The sequence below is a fragment of the Verticillium nonalfalfae genome (assembly GCF_003724135.2).
Source record: "Verticillium nonalfalfae strain VnAa140/NRRL 66861 chromosome Unknown scaffold_33, whole genome shotgun sequence".
Classification (NCBI taxonomy): Eukaryota; Fungi; Ascomycota; class Sordariomycetes; order Glomerellales; family Plectosphaerellaceae; genus Verticillium; species Verticillium nonalfalfae.
This window is the reverse complement of record NW_021167258.1, coordinates 66,857-89,772: the sequence shown is the minus strand read 5'-3', so window position 1 is coordinate 89,772 and position 22,916 is coordinate 66,857. Positions and strand designations below refer to the sequence as shown.

Sequence of the window (22,916 nt, the reverse complement as noted above, 5' to 3'; positions counted from 1 at the left end):
GGACGCGTGAATACAGAAGTTGTCATGCCGTCTAAGCCCACTTGCCGAGGAAGCTCATGAGCGCCATGCCAGCCATGAGACCGAACAAGGAAAGAGCCGTGACAATGGGGCTCGAGTTCATGAGCTCCGAGTTGGGGTACATCCAGTCCTCGGCCCACATCTCGACAACGCCAACCCAGACAAGGATACCTGCCGACAGGGCGTCGAGAGTGCCAATGGCGAGGATGGTGTCGGGGTCGTTGCCGTTGAAAAAGTCGAGGACGGCGATGCCGATGGCCATGCCGAGGGGCGTGATGAGGGCAAAGGCACTAGCGAGAAGGCACTTCTTCTTGAGAGAGTAGTGGGCGGGCTTGAGAGAGTCGGTTGTCGAGTGGTCGGATGCGTCGGCCGAAGGAGTAATGGCAGGGTCCGTGTCGCTGGCGCTCTTGGTCTGGGCAACTTGGGTTGACCCGTGGCCGTGGCTGTGACCATGGCCAGAGGCCGCGTGAACGGGGGCTACAGTGCCGAGAGCGGCAATGCGGCTGCCGAGGGCGAGGCCCTCAAACATCTGGTGGAAAATGATGACGATGAAGAGCGTACGGAAGAAGCTGTCACCAGTGACGACCAGGGTGATACCGATGACTACACGGTGTGAGTAAAACGTCCTGCAAGATTCTGGACGTCGAGCAACCTACGGATTGAGTGGAACAGAATTCCGGCCTCCAGCACCATGATGCTCACAGTTTCTGGCCTGAACCAGGATTTAGCATCTGGCCCTTCGGCCAGCTTCCTCTTGACGATGCGTTGGCCGATGTACTCGACGAGGAACGAGAGGAAGATGCCAGCCATGACAATAGAGGACGTGGTACCCTCGAAGCCGAGCGAGCCCAGGCAGGGATTAGCAAACATGAGTTGCGCGTGGGTGTACAGGTGGACAAAGGCGGTCGAGATGATGACACCGGTGCCGAACTGCTTGATGATGAGGAAGATGACGTGCAGCTTCGACGGCAGCACACGCATGAGGAAAATGGGACCAAAGACACCGATGGCGCTGGTCACGAGAACGACAAAGAGCAGGCCTACACGCAGGGGGATATCGTAGTCACGGTCGACCCTCTCGCAGGATCGTGTGCCACCGCTCTCGCTCTCACCAGCGCCAACGCAGTGCTCGACGCCGGCGTGGAAGTGGCAGTTCTCACCCTGCGGGTCACCGCTGGCACTCTCGTCGGCGCTGGCCTCTTGACCCTCGGCCACAGCCTGGACATCGGCGCCAGCCTCGTCGACGCAGAAGAGCTCCGTGCCGTGAGAGTGACAGTCGGTAAACTGGGCGGGGATGTCCTGCGTCGCCGTTGCCGTGGTGTCCATGGAGTATTCGGTGGTGCCGTGCATACAGTAGACGGCGGCATCGTGGGGGTGACAGCTCGTCAACACAGTCGGAGCCGCGTCTGCGGTGGATGCCTCAGCTTCCGGCGCAACGGTAGCACTGGCCAGGACAACCTGGACCTCTGCACCACCTTCATAGAAGCAGTACCTGGGGGGAGGGGCGCAAAATCAGCATCGAGCCAGATGGTATGATGCGAAGGCAGGACTTACAGGTCGGTGGCATGAGCGTGACATCCGGTGTATGAGCTGGGAAGGTCACCAGTGGTCGGCGTCGCGACGACGCGGAACTCTGTGTTGTCGCCGGTGCAGTACCTGATGAAGATGAGTACAGTTTCATCTTCCAAGGGCATCCTGTTGAACCTACTGTGTGCTGGCGACGACCTCACATTGTGAGATGGCAGACACATCGGGAACGGCAGCCTGTCTCGCAACTACACGGGGGCCTGGTGTCTCGCGAGCAACAACGTGTGCCGAGGCGGCAACACTAGCCACGAGGCCAGCGGCGGCAGCGAGGGCCGAGACATGAAGTCGAGCCATGGCGCGTGAAAAATGGGCACAGGCAGACGAGGAGGAGGAGGAGGAGAGTGAAGGAGGAGATAAGATAGGGAACCGAGAGACACGGGGTGACTGCGCTCTCACGATGAGGTGCGAGGCAAGGCGGTCAGTGTTCCACGTGAAATGGCAGGCGGTCTGCAGTCGGGCAATGCAGGTGCGGATGATGATGCAAAGTGTAAGGCGCGATTCAGCAGGTGCGAGGATCCTTTAGTAGGTCGTATCAAGCGGCGAGTCCTCCGTCAGTGGGACGATGATGGTTGGCAGGGTTTTTTTTTCCTCCAAGACTGGACAGTCAATGGTCGAGTTTCTCACGGCGCCAACACCTTGAGGGTTCAATGGGCCTGATGGATACCGGTTGTCGACGCGGGATGAGGGATGAGGGACCAACGTCAAAGGAGGGGGGGGGGGCAGCGCAAGCAAGGCTGGGGCGGAGTGATGCTTGAAGGATGGAGAGAAAGATTGATCAACGGGTTGTGTGCCGGCGGCGGCGGGCGGGCGGGGAGACGGGCGGGCTTGACTGTCTCGAGGCCTCGGTGCTTTCGTGCGAGGGAAGAAGCGAGATCGAGGCAGGACGCAACAGAATCGGCAAGACCGTTCACAGGGACAAGGGGTAGAGGAGGTGCGTCGACGGCGGCTGACTGTCTAGGGTCAGGGTCTAGTCTAGGGTCCTGTCGGTGGACGTTGAGGCTCGTTTGTTGGTCTGGCACCTGGGACTGTGAGCTAGAGAAGAGGAAAAGAGAAGAGACAGAGGAGAGAGATCGGAGTTTGCCATCGAGCCGGGGCGGGCTGCGGTGGGTGGTACGGTACGGTGACACGCAGCATGTGGCCGACGGCCTCGAGTCCGCGATGGATGGTGCCAAGGCGCCGGGTTTTCCAGAACAGCGTGAAAGAAAAAAAATCATGACAAGGCAGCAAAAGGCAAAGGTCAGTGTGTGCGCATCTCGAGCTCGAGCTCGAGTTGAGGGCCGAGGGGGGGGGGGGGGGGGGGCAACCGTTGATGGCCACGATCTGGATCCACATCCCACTTTCGTCGGTCGCTGTTGCCCATCTGGACGTGGTTGAGGACCCGGATGGCCTACTTTTTCTCTTGGCAGGTCCCACCTCCAGCCTCTTGCGCGCAAATGGCAAGCGCGTCATGGAGCTGACTGCCTGCGCTGGGGGGTGGCATGCATCCATTCAGAATATCTGAGGTCAGGTGCCTTGGGCAACAACAGCGTGGACAGGCAGCAGTAGAAGCGTCTCATTCCATACTCATCCCATCGTGTGAGGTTCTCCAAATGCGGCCGTGTGAAGCCAACAGATAGACAGATACCACTGACCTTAATTAACCTTAACTCTAGATGGATGGATCCGGCAAGAGCAGCCAACACACGGCCGGCGGCTCCACTCCTGCCCGCCAAGCTTAAATCCCGCGTCGCCTTCCGAGAACCTGGATGGCCGCGCTAGTCTCACAACCCCCACATTCGACCTCACCTCTTCCACCGCCTGCTGACCCTCGCCTGCGTGATGAAGGACGGCCAGTGCTGTGTGCCGCCGAGACCTGGGTGACAGAGACTGGGTGACCGAGATGGGTGTTGGTCGACCACGAGGGCCTGTCCACGCAGTCGGGCAGAGGCCGCCCTCGCTTAGCCGGTGGTCTGGCCGTGGCTGGTCATGAGAACCGACGAGGAGACAGGCAAACAGAGAGAGAGAGAGACACCTTGTTCGCGAATGCAACCAAAAACTACGGCGCAAAGAGAGTTGCGCCCTACTTTTAAGCTTATCCCGAAGCCTAACTCGCCATGCATTCTCCCGACTCGTGCCCTGTCACACGATGCCGTGTCAACCGAAACCACGCGGTCGTGGCTGGCGCTGTTCATGTTGGGCACTGCAGCAAATGAGCGTGGGCGAGGGTATTGAAGGCACTGCAGCAAATGAGCCTGGGTGAGGAGATTGAAGACGCACTTCGCAAGGCTATACTCTACCGTGTCCATAAAAATCACCTTTGCTGTGCATGTTCATAGCCTCACTTGTGTCTGCAACGGCCATACTCCCTGCTGCCGGCATATTCGCTGGTGCATCTTGTTGCGTGGATCAAATCCACCACGTCAGCTTGGGGTGCGGGAGGCTGTAATCACGGCTCATCATTATCATCACACGGCCTCGTGACATGTTCATGCAAGGGCCACGCCCAATTCATTCTATGGTTCTACTATTTGGTCGATCCGTAATGTACAGGCCGAGAATGCCTTCACAGGAAGAAAAGGCAAGACCAATCTCGACCTACAAGAAAAGAAGAAGACAAACGTTGCCCCAGAGCCTCGGCTCGGTTTTTCATTCCCATCGCATTACATGCTGCACGATTTGCAGTATTTTGCTGACCCAAAACAATAGGCAAGACACGCCGACCCCTCGTCTTGCGCTTACAGGGCGAGCAGGGCGGCGACGGCGACGACACCCATGCCGGCGGCGACGTTGGCGGCACCGGCCTCGGTGACGTCGGAGGGGGTGGAGGAGGCGGCAGCATCGTCACCGGTGGTGCCGGCAGACGAGGTGGTGGCGTTGGAAGCAGGGGCAGGGCCCTCGCAGTGCCAGTGGTCGCCGTGGGGCTCGCAGCCGACGGACTGGGTGGGCGCAGGCGGGAGGTCGGGGTGCACGGAAGCCGAGGCGGAGGTGGTCACCTGGGCGCCCGTCTCGACAGCGGCCTCGCAGTGCCAGTGGTCGCCGTGGGGTTCGCAGCCGGTGGAGGCGGTGGGAGAGGGAGGGAGCGAGGGGTGGAGAGACTCGGAGCCGTGGGACTCGTGGTCGTGGTCGTGGTCGTGGTCGTGATCATGGTCGTGATCGTGGTCCTCGGCGGCGGCGGTCGTGGTGGTGACGGCGGCGGCGGACGAGGCGACGGCCGAGTCGACGGCAGCGTTGGTGGGGGCAGGGCCCTCGCAGTGCCTGGCGAAAAGTCAGCATGCCCTGTGAGACAATTGTTGTGAGGCTGCGACAAACTCACCAGTGGTCGTCGTGGGGCACGCAACCGACGGACTCGGTGGGCGCGGGGGGCAGAGACTGAGCAGCCGAGACGGAAGCGAGGCCCATGAGGGCGAGGATCTGAGCAGCCTTCATTTTGATGGTGGCAGGGTATCAGTATCAAGTGGAATGGGCTTTTGTCGATGGATTGTACAGGGACAAGCGAATGCAGACTCTTCGGTGGGAAACGAATGTGAAGGTGAGAAGCAAGAGAGTCAACCAGAAGAGGCACCGAGTGCGCCAGAGCTTTATATTCAAGGTACGCTTATGGCACGAGCTGTGGCTCGACGGCGCCGGGCCGTACTGAGAGTGGTGCCAACGTCTTGTGCCAGGATGAGACCTTGCAGTCACAATGCGGGCGTGTTGCTTGGCACCTGAACGAAGCGCCTCGATTCCCCGATGCGATGTGCGTCGGCCCCGGTCCGGGACAGGGACATTGGAATTGAGGCGTGAGCAAGTAACTGCCTGGTTGCACAGATGAGCCCGCCCGAGTCCTATTGGCTCATATGCCGCCTCATGCTTCGAAGGAAGGCATTGCGTCCTTGCCACCCGTTCAACTCAGCTACCAAATCGACCGGGAATGAGTACTCAGGGCCCTCAAGCTGGAGGGGGCGGGTGGTCTTGGCAGTGGCTCCAGTCCGTCTCCCCATCCGGCCATCAGGGTCCTCACGAGGAGGATGGAGGGTTTCTTCCCGCTTTCGGACATGGTCCATCCACCAACCACCACACCGATGCCGACTTCTGCTCGGTCTAGCTTGTCGTCATTCTGCCTCTGGTCACTGTCGGCGGTTGGGAGAAAACTCCTCATAACGGACCTCGCCCCCCCCCCCCCCTCCCTTGTTGCGGCCCCCATACGAGTCGACCTTGATGGAAATGAGCCTGCTCATCTATTCAGCCGGCCAGCCTCGTTGCCACCGGCCTTTTGAGCAGCCAACAGGTCGTGTCGATCGTTTTATCTCTAACTAGTTCTGATCCTTTCAATCCCGACAGACAAGAGTTTCGCTTCGGTCTACACATGGACCCGTCTAGCTTCGGCGGTTGGCGATTCTGACTCGGTTCATGGCTGCGGGATAATGATTGCTACAGAATACGAAGCTTTAGTCCTCAGCCAAGTCATCATGCCCAGGGATCCAATCTTCAGTCCATCACTGTGCTTGAAAAGAGATGCCCCCACGCACGACCAACACTCAAGCTAGCGGTGGATGTGACTAACGAAAGCTCTGCCCACCCTCACAGCTGCCATGGCTGCCATGGGAAGGTGATACAGCGAGCAGACTCTTCAAAGTCCTTTTCAAGGTCTTCGGACACCATGACACATGGTAAAAGTGGGCAAGTTTCCGTCTTGGCTTCTGGGCGAATGGGGCCACTTTTGATGTTGTGATGGATGTGCCTACTTGCAGATCATATCATTTTCCCCAACATGACTGACGTGAAGATTGCAGACATATGGTGTGTCAAATCACTTGCAAAGACAATGATGGATCAGTCAGATTCCAATTCAGGTTCCAACCTACGAACGAGGCCGCCTAGCACGCTTCCCGGGCTGATAGACCTGCCTCTCGTCGTCGATGCTGACTGACTGAAGGTAAACAAAGCCTATGGGGCAAAGTGCAAGCCCTCCAAGCTATCTCGACCTGACTTTCAATCCAGCTTGGTCTGAGCACCAAGCCTCCACAATCATGCAAAGCACTGCACTTCCACTGTAAGAAGCGACCAGGCTTCATGCCTGCGCAGTGCACTGTTATCAATCTCACCACTTTTAGACGTCACCAGCAGCATCTTCCATAGCTTGCTCAAGAAGACGCAGCACATGCCAGTGCACAAGGTCCCGAGCGGCCATAGCGTCTTCAAGGCTGTCGTGTCCGCGACCCATCTGAATCTGGCGGCCGAGTCTCTCCTGAGCCAGGCTCTTGAGGGTGAGCTTGCCACGCTGCGACGACTGTTGCTTCTTCTCCTTCTTCTCGTCAATCTTTTCGGCATCAGCGGATGGGCCAGGGCCACCCTCGAGCCACTGACGCTCGGCCTCGGCAGACTCGCGGTCGGCCTCTTCCTGCTCCTGCTTGGCCTTCTGGTAAGCAGCTTCGACGAGGTGCGAGTCGACGATGATGGGGTGGATCCAATTGAGGGCAGACAGATCCGAGCCGCCACCATGGACGACGACAATGGTCTGAGGTCCGATATACTTGAGAATCTGGAGGCGAGCAATACCGGTTCCCATGATGCAGATGCCATCGCGCTGGGCCTGCTTCAGCTGCGGCCAGGTGACGCCCGAATACTGGGTGTTGAGGTGGGCCATGTTGACATCGGGCCAGACGAGATTGTTGACAAGGACCTCGGCGGTGAAGTAGTCAATGAGCGTGACGCGAACGAGCTGGGGTTCGTTGTCAAAGGCAGTGCCCATCTCGCAATCGAGAGCGACGGCGCTGCGGATGTGCTTCGGGCTGCGAAAGTACTCGTGGGCACGCGGGGTGTTGTAGCACTGGAAGCGGAGGGTCATCTCCTTGAGGCTGAACTCGCGGGGAAGATGCTCGTTCTCGTGCATGCAGCCGGGCTGGGAGACATGCTGATTGCAGCAAGTCCAGACCTTAAAGTATTATCAGCGTCTGCACATTGTCATAGGCCATTACCAAGCGGGTACGGGTTTCTTTCGCTTTGACAAAAGAGGACAAAGATTGCTCACGGACAACGTCACTGACCTTGTTCTTGATCTCGCCGCTATGCCAGTTACATCTGAACTTGCTCTGTCCCTGGTGTTCCTTCATGTGTTCATCGATATCCTGAGCAATCTGCTTTCCGAGAGCTTTGGTGCTGAGTCTGGCAGAGCTCTTGCTGGTGTTGTCGCTGCACGACTTGACGCGAGTGCTTTCCTTCTTTCGAGGAGCAGACCGTCCCTTGCTACCAGTACTGCCGCTGACAGCGGCGTCGAAGACGCGAACGTTGGGAAGGGTGTCAGCCACATTCTGAGCAACAGAAACGGTGACGGCAATGGGCTTCTTGCAGACGCCTGGTTTTCGTCATAAAGAAATTAGCTCGACCCTTTCGGGAAAGAGACTCCACGATACGGAAGTCGATGGTATGCTGCATTTCGTGGCGTTTCGTGGTATTCCGTGACACGAAAAGACCCACGCCATCCAAAGACGCATAGGGAAGGAAGGCACAGAAGACAGATGAAAACTCACAACGTAAATCGCACCGCTGGCAGCGATTTTTAGCCTCGAGATCATTAATTGAGAGCTGCTTTATGATATAGCCTCCTTTCTTCAGCTCAGGGCTGCTTGAGGTCAGCCTGGTGAGGAACCGCATGTACTCGGCGTCGGGTTCAATCTGGACGACATGCGAGCCTAAGTCTTTGCTCTGGGCAGAGCCCTTGCTGGAGCCAGCATTCTGCTTAGGCATCTTCCAATGGCGAATTCGGCGTGTTTTAGTGTTATGGCGGTGATGCTGATGCTGATAACGCCAGCGGTTGTGTTGACGGATTGAGGGTGCCGGCTGTAGGAGGTGAAGAGTCTGGGTTGCGAGTTTAGTAAGTGCATGGAAATCCAGGCACAAACAATTTTCTATGTAGCTGCATTTCTTCACACAACGGCAGGAGCGGTTTGTCTATTGTTTGTCTTTTGGTGAGTTGTCTGCGCATTCACCGATACGCGACGCGCTTGTCGTTCATTTCTTTGGCAGGTTGGCTTGCTCACGATTATTGAGCAGGTGCACTGGGGGTTTCTTTGATAACTCGTCAACTTATTCTTTTTTCTATCAGAATCCCTCGCGATGACAGCATTCTGGTGCGATGAAAAAAAGCAGCCCATGTCCTCAACATCGCTTGCAAGAACTGCGCTCAGTTCTGAACGTGCACGAGCATCGCCCTTTTAGAGTTTGAGGCGACAGCCACATTTGCTCCCATAAAGCAAGTCATCTATAGAGGAAAGGTAGAATAGGTTTTCTCTTTAGTGCCATTTTGCCAGAGGTGAGGACTGGAAATTTCTTCACGGACAAAATGTTGAAAGCTCGCGCACGACACTGGGATGCCTGAAACAAGAAAAGAATAAGAGGACACAACCATGTACTCTCCGTCCATAAAGCCTTACGCACGCCTTCCCAATTTTCAGTTTCCATAATCATGCGCCCAAAAACGGGAAGTTTGTCATTCAAGTTGTCAATGTTATGCTCATTCTAGCTGTCTTGGTCGCTTTCACTCCGCAGCTAAACATGACACGGCCAGTGCCCCGCTTACCAGGAGTTTTGAAGATGACTCTAAGCGACGGCTGCCACACTGGAGACTTACGACAGCGTCCGTCGGTGCATGTCATTGTTGCTGAGCAAAGGTTCGACAGCCGTTGTGGATTGGATGAGTTGGCTGGGGTTGATCATAGGTTCCTCAAGGGAGGGATTCACTTCCTCATCATGTTCAAAGCTCTCCCTTGACGTCGGTTGGCTTACATCACGTGTCTTTGCGAGACGAGCTTGTCATGATTGGAGAAGTGACTATATTAATCTCCAATCTCAACCAATTACTTTTCTTAGGTAAGAACGATCGCCAATTGCTCTTATGTGCGAGCCAGAGTTGCACAGGTCTACTGGCGTGGCGAGATGTGTCCATAGATGTTCCAAGTGACAGTTCATGTACACGGCCGTAAAAGAACACCGAAGCCCGCGTACACGCAACCCTGCCCATCGTGTCTCCTCGAGTGGGCGAATTGAACGATTCGCAGATGACGAACTACTTGAGCAAGCTCTGTACCTGAGACGTAATGTCAACCAGGGGAAAGCTCGTCCTGTTTCCAGCAAGAGTGCCTGGCACCCGCGCATCCCCAAAGAACTCGGTGACGGTGTAGATTGACTCGCCAATCTGAAGAGAGGCCACGGTAGTACCGCCCTCGGAGAGAAGACTGTTGGGAATCACTCCAAGGTTCTCGGCAGTGTTCCACTTGCCATCCGATGAGCGGAGAACATAGGTTCCGTTGACGTTGTCGGAGATCAGAAGAACCTTGTCCGAGTAACGAGGAGGCAGGTAGGCGCCGTCGAGATTCAGACCGATAGCGCCGTCCCCAGACGACAGTGGGATTCTGACGGGAGTGCCCTTTTGAGCGCGAATGTCAAACTTGTAGAGCTGCCCATCCGTATTGTCGCTGACTATCAGACTCTTGCCGATGTTGACGATGCCACTGTAGCCGTGGACCGTGTGATCCGGCGGGGTTGCAAGGTACCAAGGCGTGGCCTGCTTTCCATCGGCGCTAACGCGGATGATGCTGCTTGGGAAAGTGCCGAGCACAAAGGTATTACCCAGCTCATCGTGCTCAATGTCCTGGTACCCACTGTACACACCATCTGTGACAGCTGTAAGATTCGTTCTCCAAAGGACCCGGTCATCCTTGAGACCGTATTTGACGAGAAAGTTGTCGCCCGAAATGTTTTGGCCTCCGGTGTCGAAGGATGAGCCGGCGTCAATCACGATAGAGAGCCGATCCCGAGGATCGACCTGAACACCACTCGAGTGCAGGAGAGGGTTTCCACTCAATCCAGGGATTGCGAGGGTCTTAACGACAGCATTCTTGCTAGGGTCGTATACTGCAACAGTGGCGTTGTAGAGGACACTGATTGTGAGGTCAACAGGGGTAGCACGGGGCTAGTTTACTGAGGTATTACCCACCTGAAGTACGCCACACAGCGCTTGGCATCAAAATCGGTATTTTCTGGGTATAGCTGGAAAGAATCGATGGTGAGATCGCCTTTGACCCCAGGACAACCTTTCGGAAGGCAGGAGGAGAGCGCAAGGCTAGCGCTCAAGGAGAACGACCACAAGGAACGATGCATGGCGACTACTACTCAAGCGAAAAATATCTTGGTGGATGGTAAGGCAGGTAAGTAGTACAGATTGGCGTCGTGGGGATTGACCCATGTAGCCTTGTGAGACCTCCCGCCATTCCCCTTGCATGCCAAGAAATCTCTTTTATACGGACAGCTGGATCAGAGAGATCTTTAGAGGTCGCGCCTCCCGCCTCCTGCCATCGCAATTGCTACTCACACCATCGTCTCGCGTCACGCTCCATCTTCGTAAATCCCCGGGACCAGTTTGACTCCGAACCCGACACGCCAACCAAGTGGGGCACGCTTGGTGTTGATAATCAAATGGGGCTCTTGCTGTCAAATCCATCGGAACGAAGCCATGGTCAAGCTCGGAATGTCCATTGACCAAACAGACGGCGGCTGCCCCGCCTTCTCCTGCATTGGTAGGCCTAAGAATCTACCAGTAGAACTCGTAATAATAAAACAGGTGGGATTTAAAATCTTCCGACAGTGACTGATGCTCTCATCAGGCACATACATAGGTGGGGCGTCCCGGATTTGAAGCCGAGCGAAGCTTGACACGCCATACCGGCCTTGTCTTAGGATTCCCTCGTCAAATGGAGATGCCGACGAAGACGGGCTGGACCCAGATCGGCAGTTGACATTTCAGCACAGTTTGAGCATAAGTCACGTCGCCATTAGCTGCTTACATGACGAGATTTGATCCCGGACTCCATTCCCCTTTCCCAAGTCCAGCCCGAGGAAGAGAGTGAATGCCTATATTAGGAGTCAACCCATCCATTCACCAAACTCAATTGGCCTCACGATCATCATACTCACTTCGATACCTCAGAAACGAGCTTCTTCATTCAGCTTATCCGGCTCCTCCATCAGTGATACCCAGAATCCTTTCTACTCAGTCTGCTCAATATGCCTGCCATCAAGAATGTCGCTCACGCCGGCGTAAGTTTCTCCTCTCAGCAGATGGTCGTCTCAGCTTCTAACCAGTGTTCATCATAGGCCGTCGGTGCTCTCGGTGAGCCTGTCCTCACAGAGCTCGTCAACGCTGGCTTCAACGTGACCGTCCTCACCAGAGCTGCCGGCAAGGTGCCTGCAGGCTTCGCGGACAAGGTTAAGGAGGCTGTCGTCGACTACAACGACCCCGCCTCCCTGAAGTCCGCGCTAGCTGGTATCGACGCCGTCGTCTCCACCCTCGGCGCCCCCGCGGTGGGTGACGCCCAGCGCAGCCTTGTTGACGCGTCGGTCGAGGCCGGCGTCCAGCGCTTCATCCCGTCCAACTTTGGCTGCGATCAGCAGAATGCCCTGGCGCGCCAGCTTCCTGTCTTCGCCGAGAAGGTCAAGACGGAAGACTACCTCGTTGAGAAGGCCAAGAACACCCCTCTCTCCTACACATTCGTCTACAACAACCTCTTCCTCGACTGGGGCATCACCTACGGCAGCCTGCTCAACGTCAAGGAGAAGACTGTCAACCAGTACAACGGAGGCAAGCTGGCTATTAGCGTCACCCGCCTGGAGACGGTCGGCAAGGCTGTTGTCGGAGTCCTGAAGAACCCCGAGGCAACGGCGAACCGCAGCGTGCGCATCGAGGACGCCAAGGTCTCCTACAGCCAGATTGCCGAGTGGGCGCAAGAGGCTATCCCAGGCAGCTGGAGCACCCCCGAAGTCGACAGCAACGAGCTCAAGGCCAAGGCGGACGAAGCTCTCGGCAAGGGTGTCTTTGACGGTTGGGTCTGGTTCAACTACATTCTGCAGGGCGCCACCAACGAGTCGTACGGCCCTAACTTCCAGAATGTCGACAATGAGGTTCTTGGTCTCAAGGGTCTCTCTGGGCAGGAGCTGGAGGAATATGTGAAGACTGCCATCAAGCAGAACGCTTAAGCAAATATGCAGGGATTTCAATACCCAGTCATGATAATGAACAATGTCATCTTAATCGTCAAGTCTAACCCTTTCCTCATTCGGCGACTACTGTATGGTTTGAAAACCTTCACTCGTTAGTGCATAGTGCTGGTTGTTCAAGCCATGGGTATGATATCTTTTACACAATTAACATCAAATAGCGATGGACTGAAAACGTTCAACCGATCAAGTAAATAGCAATTATATTCTGAGCATCTCCAGTCGGTGCCCCACGATGACCTTCACTACTCTGGCCAACAGTATCTCTATATCTACTCCTCCTTCATACAGATGCCATGACGTGTATGCCATTTTCGTTACCACGTGGGCTCTAGCTTCCAGAATGCCGAGACTCTTCTCTATACCGTGATCCAGCGCGCCATCCAGGTGTCAACAATCTCCTTCGCCTCATCGACAAGGCCGAGATCCAAGAGTAGCTGCGTGGTTCCCCGCACAGCAGATTCGAGAGCTGAAAAGATCCAGGCATGCGTTATGCTAGTGTGCTCACCGACGAAGATGGTGTTCATCTCGGTCTTGTGGTACGCAGGAATGAACAGCTCCTGCTGGCCGACGGTAGGGGACGCCCATGCGCCAGCCTGGTGCTCGTCCACCTCCCAGCACTGACGATCGTAGGCTCCGGTCCACTGCTCGTTGGCGATTTTGCCATGGACCTCCACCATGGCGCGCTGGATAAGGGCAACGTGGTCCTCTTCACTGAGAGCAGCGACGGAGCGCGCTGCCGTGCCCGAAGTATAGGAGCCAAGGATGACACCGGGCCCGGTGGAGTTGATCTTGTACGCGGGGTAGCAGACGGAGCCGACTCCGGGGATATCGGTTGACCCGCAGCCTCCGAAGATGGGGTTCTCCTGGTGCTCCCAGAAGCGGGTCTCGTAGTGCAGAGCAACCTTGCAAGACTGGGCGTAATTCAAAGTGGAGATGGCCCTCGAAAGCAGGCTGGAATAGGTGGGAGTCCTCCAGAGCCTGACCTTGGAGAATGGAACGGCCACGACTGCATAGTCATACTCGTCACTCTTGGGCTCCCTGTCAAGGGGGCTTTCTCTCCAGGTGAGCGCCACCTTGGACGTCGTCTCGTTGTACTGAAGCCCGTCAATCTTTCGGCCGTACGTGATCTTTCCCTCGACATGAGGCGCGAAAGCCCGAGGGAGCGAGTCAAGGCCCTTGTCAATAGTGCGCCAGGTGGTGGCCGAGAAGTAGACATTGTCATACCAGTCACCCCACATGGGCGAGTTGCCTGAACCGCCGACAAAGTCGACAGTGTCTTCATCCAGGCCAAGCTGGTACTTGAGGTAGGCGGCCTCGGACCAGCTGAAGAGGCCCCTGTCGATGGCGTCGCGGTGGGCTTGGAACACGTTCGTGGAAATGTTGCGCATGCGCTCCGGTGACATGTCAAGCAGGCGTTCGAGGAACTTGCCGCCCAGCTCGGCACCTTCAGGGTCAGAGGCATTGGCCGCCTTGGGGATCATGTCAGGGCTGGCAGCAGCCTGCGCACTGCTGGGAATCTGACCGTTCGGTAGGCGGTATCCGCGTGAGTTAGTTGGCGTGTTGGGGCTGCTCTGGATCCAGGGGATGAACTTGACGGCCAAATCCGAGTCTTCGCCATTCATCTCATTGAGCACATCGGCCAGCTGGAAGACCATCTTGTGGTCCTGAATGTCGAGGGTCTCGTTGGTGTCTGTGTATTTAACTGACACGGGGAATCGCATGGGGCCCATCTCCTGGTATTGGTAGTCGTTGGGTCCAGTGCCGTTGAGGTACTTGGTGCGAACACGGCCGCCTACGCGGGCGGTAGACTCAATAATATGCCAGTCAGTGATGCCAACTGAGGTCAGGAGCAGACTCGTCATGAGTCCAGCCATTCCACCTCCGACGATGGCGATCTTCTTGTTCTTGGCTTCGGCTGTAGACAGAGAGGCCTTCTTGGTGGAGTTCAAGTACTTGACGCCGTTGAACCAAAGCCCGTTGGAATCGCCCGTCTCGTGTAGGATCTGGCGCTTTCGAAGCGGATCAGAGAACCTGATAGGCTCGGAACGACCAAGCAGACGGCCCTCAGAGTAGGCATGAAGACAACCTTCCTGGCTGACATCATGGGGAACGACCCATACCAGACGGTCTGGGGCAGCCTCCCGTCTCGTGAACAGAGAGGCCACTTCATGTTGATAGTGGTTGGTGCTCTTGGAATTACATTCGCCGTACACAATTTGAACATTGCCGTGCGGAAAGTTGTCCTCATAGGTGACATGGATATTATGCACTGACTCTGACGAGACACTGTCGAGACCATGGAAGCGGATGGTGTCTTGAGATATGAAGGCTGGACTTGACAGGACCCTGCTGCTGAGGGCGAGAACCAGGATCGAGGTGGCTTGAGGGCTCAACATTTTGAATATCGTTTGAGCTGTTGGTGGGAAATTGGAACAAATGAGGATATCGACCAACTTCTAATATCATGGAAGCGCGCCGACAATGATGTCTTATATCGTTGTCTGTGACCGATGCCCGGCGACCATGCTTACGACCTTTGGCCGCCACAAAGCAGCTCTTAATCATAATCTGCGAGTTTGGCATCTTGCTACCGCGAGTAGTCCGCAAGGCTAATGCAGATGTTGCAATCGCTGGGCTGAGAAGGATCACGTCGGACGGAGGTTGGTCGGCTCCGCTCCGACACGCCACGAGGTTGGCCGTTATGAGATAAGTTCCGATCTCGGTATGACTACGAATTTTGACAAGCCTTATTTTCAACCCTGATGTTTTTTCCCAAGCCTCGGTTTGTGTCGGTGAGGCTTATCATAAAGATTACTCTCACCATTGGTCGGGTATACTCGAAGGATCCATGCAGCGATAACACCAAGAGGCACTTGCAGCGATAAAGACAAACCACCACGTTTTCCTATCAGGATGATCGTCTGTGTCTAGTCGCCTGCTTGGAACGCGGGGTAGCCATGGAATTACCCGGTATCTCCATCGGGAAGGAGAAAAGAGGTAACGGACGTCACAGCACGTGGCGCCACGTGCTGGTTCAGGTTTCAACTGGTGCTTGCTGCCTCGTCCGTCTCGTAGATGATGGCAGCACCGCTCTCATAATTCGCAGAGCTAAGTGAGGTTCATCAATATCGTCCAGCCTCGCAGAGCCTTGTGTGGGGAGAGCTACTTCGATTCGCTGAGTCTAGAGTCCGGGCCTTGTGGGTTGACGGACCGAGTCAGTGACTGAGCTACGACATCTCGAGCAGAATGTCTGAACAGAAAAGTCGCGATAGAAAGAAGTCATACCTGATCTGCATTGGTCATGACGTCGTGTCATTCAGATGATTCATCGACATACCGCTTCTTGAGATGTCCAGGTTGGAGACTGGAGCGATAGCAAAATGGTTCGAGTCACGGCACAGCCGGAGTGAGTGTTCCTCCCCCCCGCGGGGTCATCGGCGAGACTGTTCAATCGATTCGGATCCAGCAGACTATGCGCAAAGATAACGGACCCGAGGGGTTGGAACTACCGTCTCTGGGACATCTCGGCTCAGCTGTTAATTGTGGGTTGGGCTAGGAGCCCCCCGAGTTGGAAGCCAAACGCGGCGATCCGACGGATGCCACGGTAGGCTGATGATTCAGCAGTTCTGTAGGCTTCAGACTCCGGACAATTATCAGATAAGTCACCTTCTAGATTGAGAGATTAATGCACAAAAGTGGGAAAGAATCATGTCGGCGAAGGGCGCGATGCCTTCGCCTTGCGCTTTGCGCCAGGGCGCGGGGTTCGGTGGGAATCAAGGCCGCCAACTTTCTTGGCAAAGCTGATAACGATTGTACGAGGTTGGCGATCGCAACATCGTCTTCAGAATGCAGGGTTGGCGACGTCTCCGATCGGAGCTCATAGACTGGCAAGCTTACTATAGACAAAAAAAAAAGCGAGGATGGTATTTAAACGAGCACGTCACCTTCAGTAAGGACTTGAGGCAAGCATCGCAGAGATTGTCATTCGTACGTCAGCAAAAATTGAAATTGTCAATTGCATCATACTACTATTACGTTTGGCGCATATCAAGACTAAAAACAAGTCGAAATGTTCGGAATGGCGATTCTCAAGACAGCAACGTTGCTTCTCGTTGCTGCTGCGTCGGCCTTTGCTGCACCTTCAACACTTCTTCAGTCTCGATCCAAGTCTCCCATCACGCACCTTGGATCTCAGGGCCCCATCTTGTGTACGTTTGTCTAAATTTGGTCCCAACAGAGCTCGTCAGTTACTGACTCTGTCCAGCCGGTGGTGTCATGACCAAGGATATTGTCTACACCAGTGGCACGATCCCCTCTGTCAATGGCACGATCCCCGAGGGCATCGAGGCCCAGACGGTACGTCACCAATCACATGTTGTTGTCCTCTCTACGCTTCGACGACTGACGAACAGCAGGCTGCTGTCATCAATAATATTGGGATCATTCTGGAGGAAGCGGGCACGTCGTGGGACATGGCCATCAAAACGACGGTGTTCCTCGCCAACATGGACGATTTTGCTGCGATGAACGGCGTGTACGGCAAGCTGCTGCCCAACCCGAAGCCGGCACGAACGACCATTCAAGCGGGCAAGCTGCCAGGCAACTTTCTGGTGGAGATTGAAGCCGTGGTGGCTCGTCCTCACTGCTGATGAGCCTTCGGACTCGATCGATCGCATCATGTTGCTGGCTCAAGTGTAACGGGGTTGGTTGGCACTGCGATTGGGAGATGCATGCGATGGAGTGACACGGAATGCATGACGGAAGCTTGAACCGGGTCCGTACACTGTGAAAAGAGGCAATTGTCGAGTAGACTGCACCGCCACAGGAGTAGCTTCACAGAGCTTGCGTCTCACCAACCTGGCCTCGAGCGCATTGCAAAGTTACGTCGTGATGTCTCAGGGAAATGGCCGTCTTTGTTCCCTAAGCGCTGGTAGAGGTAGAGGTATGGAGCAGGCCCGCTTCGTCTTGTAGCGGCAGGCATGAGAGCGGTAGCTGCGGGACGTATATGTATTGGGGTGCAGCGTAGAAAATGGGAAGGGAGCAGCTCGGACCACTCTCGACAGGTATACCGTGTACATGTACATGGTACACCGTTCTGCCCGCCGGCTTTTTCCTCTGCCGCGTGGAACGTGAATAACAAGAAGGAAAGGGTTCGCTCGGCAGCAGGCTCGTGGTGGGTTTCGGACCCTGAGTGGCTACATGGTAGCTCGTCCCACCTGCACCGGTAGGCCGGGATGCCATGATGTTGTGGAACGAACCTTCACCCTCCCTTGACGACCTTGCCCAGGGACCTAGGTACATGGCAAACACTAAAACGATCCTGTGGCGCACGATGGCGAGCGACGGCAGCGATATGGCGCCAGGTAGCAAGCAGCTGGTGCCTCTGCTCCTTCGGCTGGTGCCTCTGCTCCTTCGGCTGGTGCCTCTGCTCCTTCGCTTCGGCTGCCGCCGCCTTATCCGGGCATTCGGGCGCTGTTCGGCTGCAGGGTCCGATCTGAATGCCAATTATAGAGATGCTTTTATAGAGATGCTTCGGGCGGCACCAGGCAGCGAATACAGCGGAGGGTGCGCTGAAGGGGGGCCTCAGTTCAGCCCTGGAATGATAAGGACCAACCAGAAGAGGTCGGGGCTAGTGACAAGCCTTCTTCGATGGATACGAGAGTGGGGCCTTTCCACCCGATCCTTCCACTGGCGCCTGCACTTGGCAGATTACCCGTGGGCCACTCTGCTCAGGGGGCGGCACGGGGCAAAAACTCAAAGGCTCGCTCACGAATCCGTCTGCTTTTATTGCTGTGTATCCCCCCCCCCCTCCTCCCCGCCGCTGCCTGCTGTCTGCTGTCTGCCTCCCTCGCGCCTCCTTGCCACGTTGTTTCTGTTTGTCTGCTTGACTGCCGGACGCAGCCAGACCTGCAACATACCACACACTCTTTTACTCGTTTGTTCGTTCGGTCCTTCGAGTCGGACCACACGCGGTCTGCCAACAGTCGACAGTCATGGCGGCCAGGCGATCCTGGATCTACGAGAGCATGCGCGGCGCATCCGTCGCTCGCTCCCGCATGATGACGACGCGATACTGGATCATGCTCAGCAGCTTCGTCGCCGTGACCCTCATCCTGCTGGGCATGCACCTGCACAGCAGCACCCGTCTGCCTCCCCTCTACTCCAAGACGGGCAAGGTCAAGCCGCCGCCGCCCTACCCCGACACGTCCGTCGTCCTCGCCGAGGGCGAGCTCCGCGAATGGGTGCCCCCCGACATGGACGCCCTCGTCCACGGTGTCCACGCCTCCGACGGCATCCGCCGTGACCCCAAGTACAAGCTCGAAAAGTTCCCCTACTCGCCCATGGACAACCCGCCCCACGACGACGGCCACCAGCGCCCGTGGCTCGGCGCCGTCATCTGCTCGGCCTGGGATCTCAAGAGGAGGATGCTCATCCGCTACACGTGGATGAAGCTCTACAAGGACGTGCCCATGGACCAGCGCTTCGTCATCTCGAACCCGGGCCCTCGCTGGATGGACGTCATCCGCCAGGAGAACCGCACCTACGGCGACCTCATCGTGCTCGACCACCTGCAGGAAGACGACTTTACCGCCAACACGGTCAAGACGATTGAGTTTTACCGCTGGCTCGTCGAGAAGAGCCCGCGCAAGTACGAGTTTGTCTCCAAGATGGACACGGACCTCTGGGTCAACGCCCGCGGCTACTACGACCGCCAGATCCTGCCGCGGCTCGAGGCCCAGGCCGGCAACACGACGCTCGCCTCGACCGTCGACTACACCGTCATCGGCCAGTTCTACTACGACTCGCACCACAAGACGTCCTTCCCGCATGGCGCCATCTACACCGTGACCTGGGACATTGTCGAGCTGCTGCCCGTGCTGCAGGACGAGTTCCACGTCATCGCCGGCGAGGACGTCACCATGGCCTGGCTCCTGATGAAGGGCAAGCAGAAGGTTACCATGGCCGTGTTGAACGAGCAGGAAAAGTTCGAGTTCGACAAGAAGGACACGCGCCGCGGCGAGGACTCCCCCTGGGCCCGCAACGGCACCGACGTCACGTCGCCCTGGCACGCCCTCGCCGGCAAGGAGGCCCTCGCCATCCACCAGCTGAAGAAGGACGACGAGTGGCTCATGGTCGCCGCCGTCTTTGACAAGAACGGCCTCATCGACGCGCCCCTCATCGACAACCACGATTTCCGCGACGACAACGACAAGCCTGGCTACCCGCGCCCCCACTACACGACCATTCCCGACATCTTCTGGGAGACGGACAAGGATGGCAGGCTTCTGTGCAACGGCGTGTGGAAGCTCGAGGCCGGCGTCGGCCGCGACATGAAGAAGGCGGGCGGCGAATGAGGATCATAGAGACTTATGGACGGCATGAGCGTTCTTTTTCTAATTTCTTTTTTTTTTTCTACATGTTTTTTTTTTTTGTATGATCAAGCGTTTTCGACTTTGATGATAGACAGACGCTTTGGTTCACCCGGACTCCTTCCTGATCCGCCACGCATCGACGGCCAAACATGGGTGGCGCGCGGCGTATGGCTCGAAAGGAGTGCCGCCCTTGGCCGGCATGCAACCGCAGAACCACGCATGTAGATACCGACCTCAACATAGACTTTCGACTCTCAGAGACGACGAACAAGCAATAAATTCAAGAAAACATATTCCTGGATCAGCTTGAGGGTGCTTTTCCCGTGCATGGCAGCCAATTTGATATTCCTCTGGCTTTTGGCCGGGGCCGGGCAAAGTTAAGTAAATGACACGATAGTTTGAAACTCTGTCATCACACGGCGGTTCACGAGTCACGACGGGCTCGGCAGAACGTCGTGACGAGCCGCCGACGGCGAATTGGCGTTTGGGAATAGCTTCCGACGCCGGAGGATAACGATCTAAGGTGGGAGAGTCGGACAAACACCACATGGACAGTGCCATCATGGCCCAGTAGCGAAAGTGCTGTTGCCCCCAGTCAGCGCGCGCTGGAAGTGCCTTTCCAAGAAACCATGGCTTGGTATCAGCGTCACGAGAAAATCAGAGACAATACAAGGTTGTCGAAAAGCTTCCTTTAGTGTGTCTTTTCTCTTTTTTTTTTCTTTCTTTTTTTCTTTTTCTTTCTTGGTAGGTCAACCCAAGGACTTCGATCGCCCAGCGCTTACCCCCCCCCCCCCGGTTGATCCGTAGCACGGCAATACGGCACACCTGGGCGGGGGGCCATCATCCAGTGTGATGGCTGGGCTTTTCCTCGGCGAACCAGGATGTCAGATATTTAAGCTTCTTTTCTGGCCAGCCGTTGAAGCTTATTGCGCCGGGAAACGTGGGATTGGAATTCTGATCAGACCACCGTCCCCATTGAAAACAAGATGTCAACTGACCAACGAAACCAGTCACATTTGTCTCTGTCCTCGCGACGACTGGCCTCTACATCTTGATGCAGAGACAAAGCGCTTCCTTCGACTTCACAGCCTCGCCAGTGCAGTGCCTCGCCCCAGTGTTCTGTAATTACAGCCAAAGGGGACGAGGGCCAGCCAGCCCAGTGGAGAAGCGCGAGCTCGAAGAGATTGGGAGATGGAGGGACGGAAGCCCAGTGAATACGTGCCCTTATTGGAGCAGGCATTGGACCAGGATGGCCCTGTTAGCGTGGTTTCATGGTACACTGCTAACCCACTTCAGGCCTGTCGCTCACTATAAACCACCGGGGGAGAACACACACAGAGCTGAGGAGGGGGATTGGGGCGAGTTGAGGTCGTACGTAGAAAGGGGTCACATCACGTAGCAGTGGGGTTGGGATGGAAAAAGCCATTGGGACGGGGGTTTCCCCATCCTCGTTTGCCATTGATGCTCGGCCTGGCAACTTGGCGATGTCGAAGCTTGGCCTCCGCGACGAGGCTTGAAAATGGAGAGACAAGCAAGTTGTGTGGTCGGTCGTGTACCGCGAGTGGATGGAACCAGCGGTGGAGGCGGAGGAGGCGTACGCGGAAAGTCTCTTCTGCTCCCACTGACTCGGGTATCTGCACCCCCTAGCGACGAGGCATCTGTCGCGCTGATCTATCCGTCATGCCACGCCCGATTCGTGGGCGCAGCAACGGTCGTCGTCTTGTGTCGGCGTTGTGGTGAGTGAGGTGGATGATGAGCCACACCAGGATTCGTCATTTGTGGTGCATTGTTGCTGCCGCCTGCATTCGGCAAGCCTTGGTCGATTCGAGAGAGAGAGCCATATCATCCATTGGAAGCTACATTCCCGTTGCAAAGGCACGGCTAAAAGGGTCGAGTGTACATGTATAGTCAAGACGAAGGTTTTCGATGGTTGAGCGAAACGGGTCTGGTTGGCCGATTGTGGCGCTTGACGGCGAGGATCAAAGTGGGAAGTACTGACAGGGCAGAGATGAGAAGCTGCCGCCTCGCTCATTTGCAACGAGATGCTGTGTACCTTATCTACAGGAACGATGCCCGCCGTGGTGGGTCATGGCCATGGCCACGAGCGACGGTGTCAAGCACCTGCTGCGCCGACGATGAGAACAATTTCCTCGTAGCCCCAGCTCACTGCGTTGAAGCAGACAATGGCTATTGTTGTGACGTCTGTGTCTGCGAGGTGGGTTCCCTGTCCGAGATGATGATGTTTCTCTCACTGGGCCACTCCGACGGCCGAATCATGACCAGCAAAATCAGCCTGTCTCTTGGCAGTGCGGGGCATCCCGAGTGATGTGTCCAATGACCGCAGATCAGTCTCTTAGGATGGATCTCGTCGGATGCACTGCCCATCCTGCCCAGCGCCGGGGCCAAAGGCGAACTTGGCAGACAAGTGCGTCCAGAAGCACAGTCTCAGTACAGTGCCAGCTCTGAATTGATTCTTCGTGTGATGCGACAAACAACGGCATCAAGGACAGTGCCAATTCCCGAGGATCACCTCCTCCCCCACCACCACCACCCCAAGCCCACCTGCCACCCGGGCCAACTTTGCAACTGGGCACTACCTGACGCACCACGCACTGGAGACAGCCGGCCAGCCAGGCAGGCCGCCCGCCATATTACCCGCAATCGAATTCCATGCCACTGGATGACCTTGACCCGTACCCTTGACCGAACACCTCTTCCAAGTCTCTGGTCACGAACCTCCAAAGCCAACTTTCGAGCTTCGCCTGCACTGCACACACGCCCGAATCGAGACACGCCGTCTTCCATGCCTCGACTTCGACGCGACCATACCCGTGACGTCCAACGACAAGAGCCTACCTAGGCCCACGATTCTTCGCTAACTCTCTCTCCACCTCCTTCCTGCTTCACCCTCCCCTCGCGACCGAC

At 56.3% G+C, this 22,916-nt stretch overlaps 8 protein-coding genes across 8 annotated transcripts; 3 read left to right on the top strand and 5 right to left on the bottom strand.

Annotated features, from left to right (window-relative positions):
• Positions 1-31: 31 nt before the first annotated feature.
• Positions 32-1,899, bottom strand: D7B24_005404 (uncharacterized protein; the record flags this gene model as incomplete). Its single annotated transcript, XM_028639560.1, has 4 exons — positions 32-621; positions 675-1,510; positions 1,573-1,674; positions 1,727-1,899. 4 exons carry the CDS (start codon positions 1,897-1,899, stop codon positions 32-34), a joined length of 1,701 nt encoding a protein of 566 aa, XP_028496081.1.
• Positions 1,900-4,319: 2,420 nt separating this feature from the next.
• Positions 4,320-5,010, bottom strand: D7B24_005403 (uncharacterized protein; the record flags this gene model as incomplete). Its single annotated transcript, XM_028639559.1, has 2 exons — positions 4,320-4,839; positions 4,898-5,010. 2 exons carry the CDS (start codon positions 5,008-5,010, stop codon positions 4,320-4,322), a joined length of 633 nt encoding a protein of 210 aa, XP_028496080.1.
• Positions 5,011-6,673: 1,663 nt separating this feature from the next.
• Positions 6,674-8,310, bottom strand: D7B24_005402 (uncharacterized protein; the record flags this gene model as incomplete). The annotated part of the gene is made up of 3 exons (XM_028639558.1): positions 6,674-7,498; positions 7,611-7,918; positions 8,094-8,310. The coding sequence occupies 3 exons, from the start codon at positions 8,308-8,310 to the stop codon at positions 6,674-6,676; spliced, it is 1,350 nt and encodes a 449-aa protein (XP_028496079.1).
• A 1,318-nt stretch (positions 8,311-9,628) lies between these two features.
• Positions 9,629-10,722, bottom strand: D7B24_005401 (uncharacterized protein; the record flags this gene model as incomplete). The annotated part of the gene is made up of 2 exons (XM_028639557.1): positions 9,629-10,502; positions 10,559-10,722. The coding sequence occupies 2 exons, from the start codon at positions 10,720-10,722 to the stop codon at positions 9,629-9,631; spliced, it is 1,038 nt and encodes a 345-aa protein (XP_028496078.1).
• Positions 10,723-11,625: 903 nt separating this feature from the next.
• On the top strand, positions 11,626-12,594 carry D7B24_005400 (uncharacterized protein; the record flags this gene model as incomplete). The annotated part of the gene is made up of 2 exons (XM_028639556.1): positions 11,626-11,658; positions 11,716-12,594. The coding sequence occupies 2 exons, from the start codon at positions 11,626-11,628 to the stop codon at positions 12,592-12,594; spliced, it is 912 nt and encodes a 303-aa protein (XP_028496077.1).
• Positions 12,595-12,974: 380 nt separating this feature from the next.
• D7B24_005399 (uncharacterized protein) lies at positions 12,975-15,014 on the bottom strand (the record flags this gene model as incomplete). The annotated part of the gene is made up of 1 exon (XM_028639555.1): positions 12,975-15,014. One exon carries the CDS (start codon positions 15,012-15,014, stop codon positions 12,975-12,977), a length of 2,040 nt encoding a protein of 679 aa, XP_028496076.1.
• A 1,673-nt stretch (positions 15,015-16,687) lies between these two features.
• D7B24_005398 (uncharacterized protein) lies at positions 16,688-17,267 on the top strand (the record flags this gene model as incomplete). Its single annotated transcript, XM_028639554.1, has 3 exons — positions 16,688-16,826; positions 16,883-16,974; positions 17,034-17,267. The coding sequence occupies 3 exons, from the start codon at positions 16,688-16,690 to the stop codon at positions 17,265-17,267; spliced, it is 465 nt and encodes a 154-aa protein (XP_028496075.1).
• A 1,344-nt stretch (positions 17,268-18,611) lies between these two features.
• D7B24_005397 (uncharacterized protein) lies at positions 18,612-19,973 on the top strand (the record flags this gene model as incomplete). The annotated part of the gene is made up of 1 exon (XM_028639553.1): positions 18,612-19,973. The coding sequence occupies one exon, from the start codon at positions 18,612-18,614 to the stop codon at positions 19,971-19,973; it is 1,362 nt and encodes a 453-aa protein (XP_028496074.1).
• Between the last annotated feature and the right edge of the window lie 2,943 nt (positions 19,974-22,916).